The sequence below is a fragment of the Aphis gossypii genome, chromosome 3, assembly GCF_020184175.1.
Source record: "Aphis gossypii isolate Hap1 chromosome 3, ASM2018417v2, whole genome shotgun sequence".
Classification (NCBI taxonomy): domain Eukaryota; kingdom Metazoa; phylum Arthropoda; class Insecta; order Hemiptera; family Aphididae; genus Aphis; species Aphis gossypii.
In genome coordinates, this window is record NC_065532.1 from 51,042,334 (window position 1) to 51,054,852 (window position 12,519).

At 25.3% G+C, this 12,519-nt stretch overlaps 1 protein-coding gene across 1 annotated transcript; it reads left to right on the forward strand.

Moving 5' to 3' along the window:
• Positions 1–984: 984 nt before the first annotated feature.
• On the forward strand, positions 985–5,700 carry LOC114132209 (protein Lilipod). The gene is made up of 12 exons (XM_027997605.2): positions 985–1,399; positions 1,478–1,602; positions 1,689–1,828; positions 1,904–2,007; positions 2,074–2,200; positions 2,270–2,338; positions 2,410–2,539; positions 2,657–2,832; positions 2,910–3,064; positions 3,219–3,450; positions 3,509–3,665; positions 5,472–5,700. Exons 1-12 carry the CDS (start codon positions 1,334–1,336, stop codon positions 5,578–5,580), a joined length of 1,590 nt encoding a protein of 529 aa, XP_027853406.1. The 5' UTR covers positions 985–1,333; the 3' UTR covers positions 5,581–5,700.
• The last annotated feature ends 6,819 nt before the right edge of the window (positions 5,701–12,519 follow it).

A 12,519-nucleotide genomic window follows, 5' to 3' on the forward strand; every position in this document is an offset into this window, starting at 1 on the left:
TTAGTGTAACTAAACTACATCTGAATATTATTTAAAATCTCCCATTCGTATTAATCTTATACGTGATATTCTTTATAAAATGTATAATTTTCATATCTATAGACAATTAAATTAAATCAAAACCAAGTTCATTTTTAACGATTTGTAAATCACTATTCAGTATTGAAAATATGATGTTCATATAGAGACAAGAAAATTATCCCTATTAAAATATTACACTATCGAGTCTAAAATATCAAAATTATGGGTTCGTTAGTAATTTATATAGATATATTATTTCTTATTAAATAATAAACTTAAAAAAAAGTGGGGGAAATATCCAACTACACAAAAAACGGGGAGGGGGGGGGGGGGTAATATCTGGGGGGAAATTGTCCACCATTCTAAGAAATCAACTTGTAGTAAACTAGTAAACAGTAGTAGTCAGTAGGTATATACCTATTATTATAAATTATTATTAATATATTTCCGTTATAGAACGTTTTAACTTTCAATTAACTAATTTCCAAGTCAACATCTAATGATTTCGAAATTAACTTTTCAATTGTCTTACCGATTTTTCAAAAAAAAACTCTCATCAAAATCTTGAAAGAATTTCCAAAATTGAATAATGTTTTAAAGCTTCACCAAGGCATCAGTCTACATTAACATAACGGGATATTATACAAGTCTAGTGCTGAATGCTGATAACACTTAATGTAGATAACTGTGTCCGATTTTCAATCTGAAACTAAACTTCTATGATATGTTTAAGCACTCGCGGTCTTTATTACAAACGCATTACTCCTAAAAGTATTATACGAAAAATATAAAACAAAAAGTGAAACGAAAACACTTGGCCCCAACCAATAAGAATAAAAAATGTGTTTGTATACGTGTCACGTCATCTAGTGGCCTAAATACATTACCCGGTATCAAGTTTCACTAGATATCTGTGTTTACTGTTTACTGTAGGTGGTCGTTTAATCGTTTCAGATTTAGTCTTACTTCGTCATCTAATGTAGGAACTTGTGTCGTGGAATTGTATATTTGATTCGTCGTTATTAATATTGTCAGTTTTCTTACGATCTGTTTATTTTTAGTAAATATCTGAATAATTTTCACCGTGTCATCACCAAGGCTGTTCTAAATAATATTCATAATTATTATTGACTGTTTTGTATCAATCATCTTGTGACTAAATTTGCGTACCAAAACCAACTAATGAAAATATTCATCACGTATTCGTTACTGACGACAACAACGAATCAAGATTAGATTGGTGAGCATGAACCGCACACAGCACACCGATTGTAGTGTGCAAATATTATACGCAACATAATTATTTCAAAGTATGGACGATGTAGATGAGCCAGATGAACGAGAAGAACTGTTTTATAATAATGTTAGGGAAAAAATAGTGAGTACTCCCCATTTTAATTAAATTTTTTTTTTTTAAAGAAAATTCATATAAACCATAGTTTTATTTTTATTTCAGATTTTTCTCTTGCTGTTTGTTTTGTTGCTAGCACTTAGTTATGCCATTATTAATCAATACAGAAAACGGGACAATATTGCTGTGTCTGTTCAAGATGAAGATGATATTACGGTTTATAAATATAGGTGAGCATTCTGAAATCTTTCTCATTAAAATGCTTTGTAAAAAGTGACGTTACCCTAAATAACTATTTTTTTTTTTAAATTTTCAGTTTGTTACTTTGCACTATCGCACTGGCAGTTGCTGTTGGTGCAGCCCTATTATTACCTATTTCGATAGCTAGTAATGAAGTACTATCTTTATATCCTTCTAGTTATTATGTCCAATGGTTGAATCATTCACTTATACATGGTATATTATTTAATGATAACATAATACATGTTAATTATTATTAATGGAATTTTTGTATTTCTTCTTATATTTTAGGTCTATGGAGTTTGGTATTTTTATTTTCAAATCTATCTTTATTTGTGTTCTTGCCATTTGCGTTTTTATTCATTGAATCTGAAGGATTCCCTGGTCACCGAAAAGTAATTAAATTTGGGTTTTTTTTTTTTAAATAATGTTAAATGTATTAATGAAATATTTTTCCCCAGTGTTTAAAAGCCAGAGTATATGAAACATGTACGGTGCTTTTGTTACTTTCGATATTTGTTCTTGTGTTGACATATTTGCTGTACACAATTTTTTATACTGAACAATCTCTTTTTTACATGCTATTTAGTAAGTTTGTGTATTTCATATCTATTATTTTTATGATCATGTTATTATTTTATGACCTTTATCTTACAGATTTATGGAACAATTATTTACCATTCTTATATTCTTGCATTTCATTCATCGGTGTACTTATGCTATTAAGTAATTACAGTTTTTAATCTTAGATTTATTTTATTTTGATAATATTTTTTATTATTATTTCTATGATTTAGTATGTACTCCAGTTGGATTTGCTACATTATTTACCATTCTAAGTCGGTTCATGATTAAACCACAACTACAAAAAACCACAGATGAAGAAATTAGCATTTTAAGACTTGAAGTAGATTGTCTTACTAGAAGGTCTTTACATGTTTTTGAATACATTTCTTTATTTTTACATAACTTTTAGGTTAATATATTTAAGTTTTGTTAAGGAAATTACATAAAAACATTAAAAAAATTTTAAACATTGTTTAGATTGGACCAAGTTACTGTAAATGGTTTAACATACATGTCACCAGAGCCTATGTTAGAAGGAAAAAATCAAAATATAACTCGTAATGAAAAAGAGTTATGGACGTTGCAAAATGGACAGCTAAAACGTGGACTTACTGATAGATTGTCAATTTATCATGAAAGACTTGATGTTCTTGGTAATTTGTTTTTCTCTGATCATAATATTACATGGCGTATATATGTATAGTATATATTATTTGATTTTATATTATAGAAAAACAAAGAAAAATATCGGTATTCCGTAAGTTATTTTTATATCCAACATTCATGCTATTGCTGTTAGCACTTACTGTTGTCACAGTATTATTAGTTGTCCAAAATTTACTTTTGATACTTGTTGGCATAAAAGCATTACCTCTTAATACTAGAGTAAGTAGATTATTTAGTATTAATAATTCATCTAATTTCATCCAATAAAATAAAAATACATTTTATAATCAAAATAAATATTGATTTGCAACATTTAAAAAAAAAAAAAACAATTTTAATTTTATTAATTTGAAAATCATTGTCTTTTCTTTAGCAATTTACTTTAGGTGTGAGTTCACTATCCAAATTAGGACCATTTGGGGCCGGTTTGGAAATAGTCATTATTTTATATATGTTAGTGGCTTCAAGTGTTGGTTTATATTCATTGCCTGTAGTGTCTACATACCGTCCACATATTAAACAAACACCATTGACACACATAGTAGGCAATTGTACTTTGTTGCTTATATTAAGCTCCGCATTACCATTATTATCTAGAATTCTAGGTATGTATTATCAATATTTAAGATTATAAATGTATTAACTTTTTAATGGCTTATTTAGGAATTACAGACTTTGATTTATTAGCTGATTATGGAAGAATTGAATGGCTTGGAAATTTTACAATTGTTGCATTGTACAATTTTGTATTTGCTTCTGCTGCTACACTTTGTTTATTTAACAAATTTACTTCAGCTGTACGAAAAGAACTATTATCAAGGTAACATATTAAAAAGTATTGCTATAATACATTAAGTGTTGGGCTTTTTTCTACATTCATTTTAATACTAGATCAGTGCCGGCCTGATATTGCAATTTTTTTTCTTTATTTACTATAAACAAGATTGATCATAGGATAATTAATAAGTGTATATCCTACTCCCACGGTTATAAACTAAAAATAAAAAGTTCACAGCCCTACGTCCCTAGTCAGGCCAACACTGTGCAAGATGATAGTCTTTTTTATGAAATCATAATATTCAAAGCAAAACCTAGTTTACTTAACTATTTATATATATATATATAAGTTCTTGCAAAATTAATTTGATTAAAATATAGTAGTATAATTATGAATTTTAGATATATAATCTTTTTTAACTTATTAAATTAAATTGTAATTTTGTGATAATATTCAAAACAAATGGTTTTAAAATATATCTTTAAATGTTAAATACATTTTATTACAACTTGTTTAGTTTTTTTATAATTTTCTAGAAAATTACTTTTATAACAAGAATAAAAATTATGTATTCATGGATCTATACAAATAAAATATACTTTAGCAATGGCAGTCAAAGGATTTTATAGAAGGGTGGAGGGGCTGATTTTGAAAAATATAATTCATGGTCAAGCCCAATATAAATTTTTAAATTATTGTAAATACAAACTTTATTAATAATAATATTTTTATAAAATTATTAAATTCATATTTTTATTATTATTTTTCTAATTCATCCGGTACTTTGTTTGTGTTTATATTTATAGCCTTGTAATGGACAGAAATAGTAGCCAAACCATAGAAATGACTAATAATATAATTATACCATTTATATTTATTATAAATATATATTTACACATATCTACCTAAGCTTTAAATTAAAATTTCAAACATGATTATAATTTAACTATAAAAGAAATGAATAATACTAAAATGTTGATAGTTTCAATTTCAAGTATATTGTTTTATGTTTGAACTGTTAATTTAAAATTTATTCCAATTTTACAAGTATTTTCTTCCGGATAATAACTTATAAGTACAATATTGAATATACAATATGTTTACTTTTATCATAGTATTTCTTAAATAAGTTTTCAACCATTCTATGCATGAGAACATTCTTTCTAGTGTTTCCATCAATACCAAAAGTGTACAAAATACTTGTAATAAAGTATACACATTGGAAATAATTTATGATAACTAAGCTTAATAGTATTAAGTAATGTTTTTTAGAAATTTTCCTGTGTGCAAAAGTTTTGTTTTCCATAGAGTTAATTTTGCCTTCACAATTCGAATATGATGAGTAAGGAAGGTGTTGTTTTTATTTTATTTTATTTTATTTTATTTTGGGTAAATGCCCGTGTGAGCTCAATTATTGTGACAAATTTTTTTTTGATCATCCTGTATTTTTTATAAATTACTTAATACTACTACTAATAATAATCTAATTTCTAGATATGAGTCTAGATAATAATATACTATACGCCAGTGTCAGCAACCTTTTTGGTGTAATACATAATGTGGTACTTCATATTTCTTATTATTTTTTGAAAATTTACTACCTATAGTAAAAAAAAAATGGAATAAAATTTACTACAATATACATAAATAAAAATTTTTATAAATATTGAATAAAAGTTCACGGGGTAATCTATCCTCATCCCTCTCATCCCTTCCTGTTTGATCGCCACTATAGATTTCTCAGCTTAAAAATAAAAAAAATTATTTTATTAGTTGTAAGAATAATATCATCATAAATATATTTATTTTGTACTTTATTAATAAATTTTGATTTTATTTTATTTTCAGGCTCAAAAGTTTTTGGAAATGGATAATGGGCCGTGACTACAGTATTACACACATTAATTCTAGTTTTTCAGTAGAAAATTCACCAACTATTGCTAAAAAAACCAGTTAAGTCATTTTATTCCAGCTTAAATTATTTGTCTTTTACATTTACTGTTTTATTTTTTAATTGTTTTGATATTTTTTAAAAAAAAAATAATCTATTAATGTCAAATAAATGTATTAAATTTTACTTTTGTGAATACTAATTAGTAATATACATCATCAATTACAATTTATCTATATTAGATATAAATTACAACTGACTGATGTGAATTAATGAATGTTGATTAACAGACTGATGATATGTTTAAACATTTTGTTTTATAAACAAAAAATAAATACCTTAAAAAATGTTGAGACATTGATATTTAATACACATTTGTTTTTTAAAAAAATAAGGATAATTATTGAAAAAAAGAAACAGCAGACAAAAAAGCAATATATTTGTATTTAAAACATTACATTTGAAAATCAATTGTATGATTTAATTATTTTAAAAATACAATATTTTTTTATGATTTTACTGAATCATCTTTAAATAGAATTCTTTTAATACACACAAGATGTGATAATGTACATTTGGTTATTTTGTAACTGAGTAATGGGGAGGAGAGTATTTCTGTTTGAAAACTACTATCTCTTTATTCCTCTTGAAATTTAGAATTTGCATATAAATTTTCTAAAAAATATTGAATGTACAATCAAACCTGAGAGATTAAAGATTTTCACAGTTGGTTAGCTATGAACACCTTACATTTTATGAACTTAATAAAAAGACACTAGAAGTTAAAGTTTAAAAAACAAAATTTCATCAGCAATTAAGAATTAATCAACTAAAAAAATTAAGGAATGTAGAAGCAATAAATATAACCTGCTTAATTGTTTACTAGCTGTATCTAATATTGTAATTTTCAAATGATTAAGTTCAAGTTACATCATAGTTACCAATAACATTATTTTGATTTTGATTTATTAAATTTATATTTTATATTGTAATAAGTTAAATAAATCTCAACCAATTTTAAAGATGATAAATGTGGCCTATCTAATTTTTATTAGCTTGATCTGTATTGCTCTTTTGTCATTTGTTATTTTTATTTTTCTTTCCTAAATTTCAATTAAATAAAAAATAAAAATAATATTTTTTTTTATAAACAAATTTATACTATATAATGCTATCATATAGTATGCGGTCTACCACAAATAAATAAATTAAAAATTATATCATTGAATGTATGGCTGAGTATTAATTGAAGTTTCAAATAATGTACTGAACGTTTGAGCCCATACTTTTACAAATTATTGAAGTATCTATTGTTATTGAATGTCATAAAGTATAAGACCTTAAAGAGAATTTTCACCGAAAAAAAAGATTTAACTATATTTATTAAAGATAAACTTAGGCTTGTATAAAAACCGGCCGGTCGCATGTAGATTGCATCCTACTGCGGCTGGTAGACCGCTTATTATATGACAGCCTATATAATATGTTGCATTTAAAACAAAAATTAATGGTCTATTATAACTTATAAGAAATTAAGCATTCCATGAATGGACATAAAACATTATGATTTTATAATTTATAATATGAGTAATGTGACCTGATTATTTTTTGTATTTTGTTATTGAAATTATATATCTCTTCATTTCCTAATTTTAAATGTAATTTTAAACATTAATAGATAATCTGACAATTATATGCTTTTATTAGTCATAACTCATAATCAATCAATTAGGTGATTAATAGTAAATTTGCATGTGTTATTGAGAAGCACAAAGTATTATGTCTGAACCAATTATAGTGCTTGAATATTTTACATGTATAATAAGTCCAAAAAGTTTAAAATTCTTTATAAAGAAAATTATTCTATTTATTTATTAGTTTGCTTAGAATTGTCAATTGAGTACCTATTATTTTTATTTATTTATTTCACTAGATCAAAATCAAATGTATTAATAATAATAATCCAATATTGAATGTTATTAATTTTTAATTAAATTTGTGATACTTAGTACTAAAATTATGTATACTGATATATTTAACAATGAAATAAGAAAGTATTTATTGTATGTTTTTTTTTTCATTTAGAGAGTGATTTTGTTAAAGTTAAATTAGAAAATATTTTGTTCATTCTCCTCCCCTCCGCCTTTATTAAGATTCTTATTCTATGTTATTTTTCAATTCAAAAATATCCCACTCCTTTATTTGAAAGAACAGTATCAATTTACATATTTATAGCAATCTAAAGTCTTAACTTTAAAAATCAACAAATAAAATAATATACCTAAGTATATATTAATTAAAAAGTATCTAACAAGCTACAGTTTATTAATACTATTATTTTTAAAAATTGAATGTTTGGTCAGTTCCTTACATTTTTCCTTAAAAATTTAAAATTTAGATTGCTATTGGTAAAGTTTAATTTAATACTTATTAGAAACAAAGTAGAAGAATAATAAAAAATCTATAGAAAAACAATATAAAAAAAAAAATACAGTTATTATAAATATTTCTCTAGATATCTTTATATATCACCCGGTTTAACTTTCTTACAAAATGTTGTATATTCGTCTTTCTAAGGTTCCTATTTTCTTGTGAATTTTTCCTAATTAGAACTTTATTTAAAACTTTTTGGACATTTGCTGTTAATGTTTTATTATGCCATTTGTTTTGTTTTTATATTTTTTTCCTTTCGTTTTTAATTTATTTTATGTTTAATTAATCAACAAATAAAATAATGTCAATAAAAATAATTGTTATTTTTTTTAATTTTATACCTATTTGTTTTTTATTTAATAGTATTTTTAAAAAGATTATATATTAAAATTAAATATTATATACATCAAGGGTGGCCAACTTTTAAGAACTTTCGATCGACCTCTGTGTTTTAGGTTATAACGATCCACAAAAAAAAAATAGTTTGTCAATAAACAATAATAGTATATAAATGTATTTATATGTATTTCTTTTGTTTAAAATAACATAAGATAATTATGATTGACTTGTTGGCCACCCCTGATATATAACTTAATATTATATATTATACATATTATATAAATAAACCATTTAAGTTTACTATTCAATACCTTTTGACCTAATACAAATTGTATTTAATATTAATGGTAGCGAAATAATTTTTAAATACTTCTTCAAATACCTTAAATTAATTATTTTTTTTACAATACATAATATGTGCATAGCTATGTACATTGCACACCCCCATTACTATTACTTGAGAAACATGAGAGTAGTCTATGAGCCTGACATAGTTGACCTGCAACATCAAAGATTTTTTTCCATTTTTATATTTATTTAGTTAAATAAAACAAAACTACAATTTAAATAATTTAAAAATCAAAATACAGAGCTACCAGTCTTACAGAGAGCTATGCGATCAACGGATGGTTAAGTAATAATAATTACTTGTTTATAACTGTTAGTTCTAAATAACAGTATCTCTTCCAGATTTTCAAAACTTGTAAAGAAAAGGTCAAGCTCAAAATGTGCATTAGATAATCATTAATTGTATTAAAAATTGTTTGTAAAGAAACAATTATATAAAAATAAGTTAAACTGTAAAGCAAAAGTAATAAACATTGTTATTAGAAATGTCATTGTTTTATTTATTTAATGTCCAAAAAAGTGTAAAGTGACCCTTATTTAATTGTTCATTAGCAAAAAAGTTTCTAAAATCAAGGTGGTTAACACCCCATCAAAAGTTCTCTTAAGTAATCCATAATTTTAAAAAGATTAGAAAACACTATTCTTGAATAATAGAGACTATTTTACTGACTGATAAAATAAAATTTTCCAATAAGATAGATCAGTGGTGCACAATGTGGGGGTCGCGAAATTTTATTAGGGGGTCACCAATAATTTTACACCAAATGAAAAAGTTATATACTATGTATATTATTTTATAGTTAACATTATATAGTCCTACATAATGTAGGTAAGAAGAGGCGGGGGTCGTATTATCAAAATAAATAATTTTGGGGGTCGTGGATCAAAAAAGGTTGTGCACCACTGAGATAGATAATGGTTATCTATATTCTCCTGTGTATAATTATAACTGCTTTTCATTCCAGTTATACAAATGTAAATTTTATTAATCTACATTATTATCTAGATTTTTGAACCATTGTTTTAAAAGAATTTAGAATATAAAATATAAATCTAAGGTAAAAAAAAAAGTTGGAATAAGCTGAAAATAATAGATACTGCTTTGCTGTTTATTAGGTATCGAGTGAGTCACTACATTATATGTAGGTCGTATAGGCGTGCTAAATTTTAATTCAACAATGTATCATTTTATACGAAACATGATTCTGATCGGATTATCGGAAACTGTCTATCAGCCTATATCATCAAGTGATATATATTTTTGATTTAGCTGTTAAAAACATTTATTTTATTTTTAGTAAGTACCTATTACAGTAGATTGGTAGGTATAATTTTTTCCGAAAATATTGCATTATTAAAATAATACCTATAATGTTGGATATCGTATGCGGACGACATAGTCTTGATGACAGAAAGTAAAGATAAACTCAAAGAACAATAAAAAAAATTCATAAATTTTGCAAAACGTAGGTATAGTCCTAGAGATTAACGCCGAGGAAACTGAATGTATGGTAGTTTAAAAACAAGACCAATTAGACCGGCGCAATGAGTACCCATAAGTCGAAAATTACAATTTCAGAAGAGAACAGAAGTTCAAATGCCTTGACGTAATAATAGCACAGCAGAATGAAATGGACATGGAAATAATAATGAGAATACAGCTTATTGGCAGCTAAATATTATTTTAGCCTGACAAAGCTACTAAGATCCAGATTAATTTCCAGAAATTTGAAGTTGGTAAAAACAGTACTGCAGGAGAATGTACCACAAAGAAAACAATCACTTGGAAGAGGGTTAGACCGAAACTATGCTGGAAATATAGGGTCAAAGAGGACATAGAGAAAGTAGTGAGACCCTGCAGGGATGGATTGGAAGGAGTTTCAATTGAATGAGAAAATTTGGAGGCAAATCTGTTGAACAATTGAACGACATGGTGTCTTGAAGGCCGAAGTCACGAAAGAAAACGAAGAAAGTAATATATATTTATACCTTATTCTATCAACTTATATAACTCCAAATATATAGTAACATCATTCTATAAATACCGTAAAAAGTAAAAATAGATAGATTCATACAGTATATAGCAGGGGTGGCCAAACTTTTTTTGGTCACGATCTACTAAAAATATACTTCACTTTTGAGAATCGACTTCCATAGAAATTTTTTTTATTATTTAATAACTAAAATTATTAAAAAACATACTTGCATAATGTATATACTGTATAATATAGTATATTTAGTTTATATTATAAAATTATATACGTGGCGCGTGGCCCTAAAAATAAATTCTACAACTTCTTCGACTTTAAAATTGTTCGCGAATCTTTAAATTGTAATTATTTCAACTATTTACTTAATATATCTTGTAGTATTACCATTGAGCTATAACTATAGTGTTAACTTTCAATAAATAAATAATTACTGATAAAAATGTTTGCGTATTCGGCTATTCGAGGTTATTGCAAATAGATATCTAACAGCGACGAGGAAACAATTTTCATTGTCATTTGGGAGCTATCGTCTATTGTATATTATTATAATACACTCATACACTGTACAGATAGTGTAGTTCAATGTTATTTTTTGTTTGATTGACCTTAGAATAAATGCTTTTTAGTCATGACTTTTAATTGATTGAAATACGAATTATTCGAACCCTATATTTGATAACCATTATTTGTAGAATATACGACATAGGCTAAGTCCTAGGTATATTTATTATTATATTATAGTTACTTGATACTTCCCTATAACTCAATGCCTCGATAAGAAACATGATGAATAACTTTCTAATCTTTCTATACTTACTACTTAGAATCTAATTTTGACTACATCAACTACAACAACACATACACTGGCATAATATAATTAAGTGATATTTCTTACAATTATAGTTTTTCACAAACTCATTTTGGTGATACTCCTTCCTAATCCTAAGTTTCCAATGATCTAATGTAGATATACCTATTTACTTGATATACTAAGCAATATTTAAATTTTACTACTGCACGAACTGCTAGTTCATTTTATAACTTACATATTTTGATATGACTTCCTTTTATTTGCTATATGTTTCGTATATAAGCCTAATTAATTAGTTTTAATACATTATCCTATATTCTTCAAATTTAAGAATTAACTATGTAAATTATCTAATTTACACTATCTCAACATGCAATCATTGTAACTGCAGTTCAAACAGTTAAATAAATACCTAGCTAAATAAATATTTAGGAAATTATTAAAACGTCGCAATTTAAAAATTGCATTAATAATAAATAATATGCAGTATGAATAATGACTATAATCTATAACAACTAATAAGTAAGTATATTATAGGTACCGATTAATGATTATTAACTATAGTGACCATATCGTCCATATCCAATATTACATTTATATAGCATTATGTAATTATGTTAAATAATACTCTTAAACTATACACCCAAATGCTATACTTAATTGTTTCTATGTATGGTGGATTATGCGAGTACCTATAGTCTATAATTTCCTAGTTAAAGGCACTAGAATATTGAGAAAATAATTATAAACAATGAAACACGGAAAATAAAACCAAAAATAAAAAGTCCAAATTCGTACACTTATATTTTATTAGATATAAATTCTAATTAAAAATTTAATTTTAATAAAATTGTTTTTAAAAATATAAATTTTTGTACATAAAAACTTTAAACTGCTTAAATTGGCTATGTTTTTCTGTGTTAAAAAATTCTATAGGTAGTATGTACTATAGGTACCTAATTCTTTATTGATTTGTGTCAATGGCGAACGCAGGGAGGATTTTGAGAGTTCAATCCCCCTCCGAAATGAATGGATGATTAATTTCAAACATAGTTATTCTCATTTATGAACCTTCAAAAAATT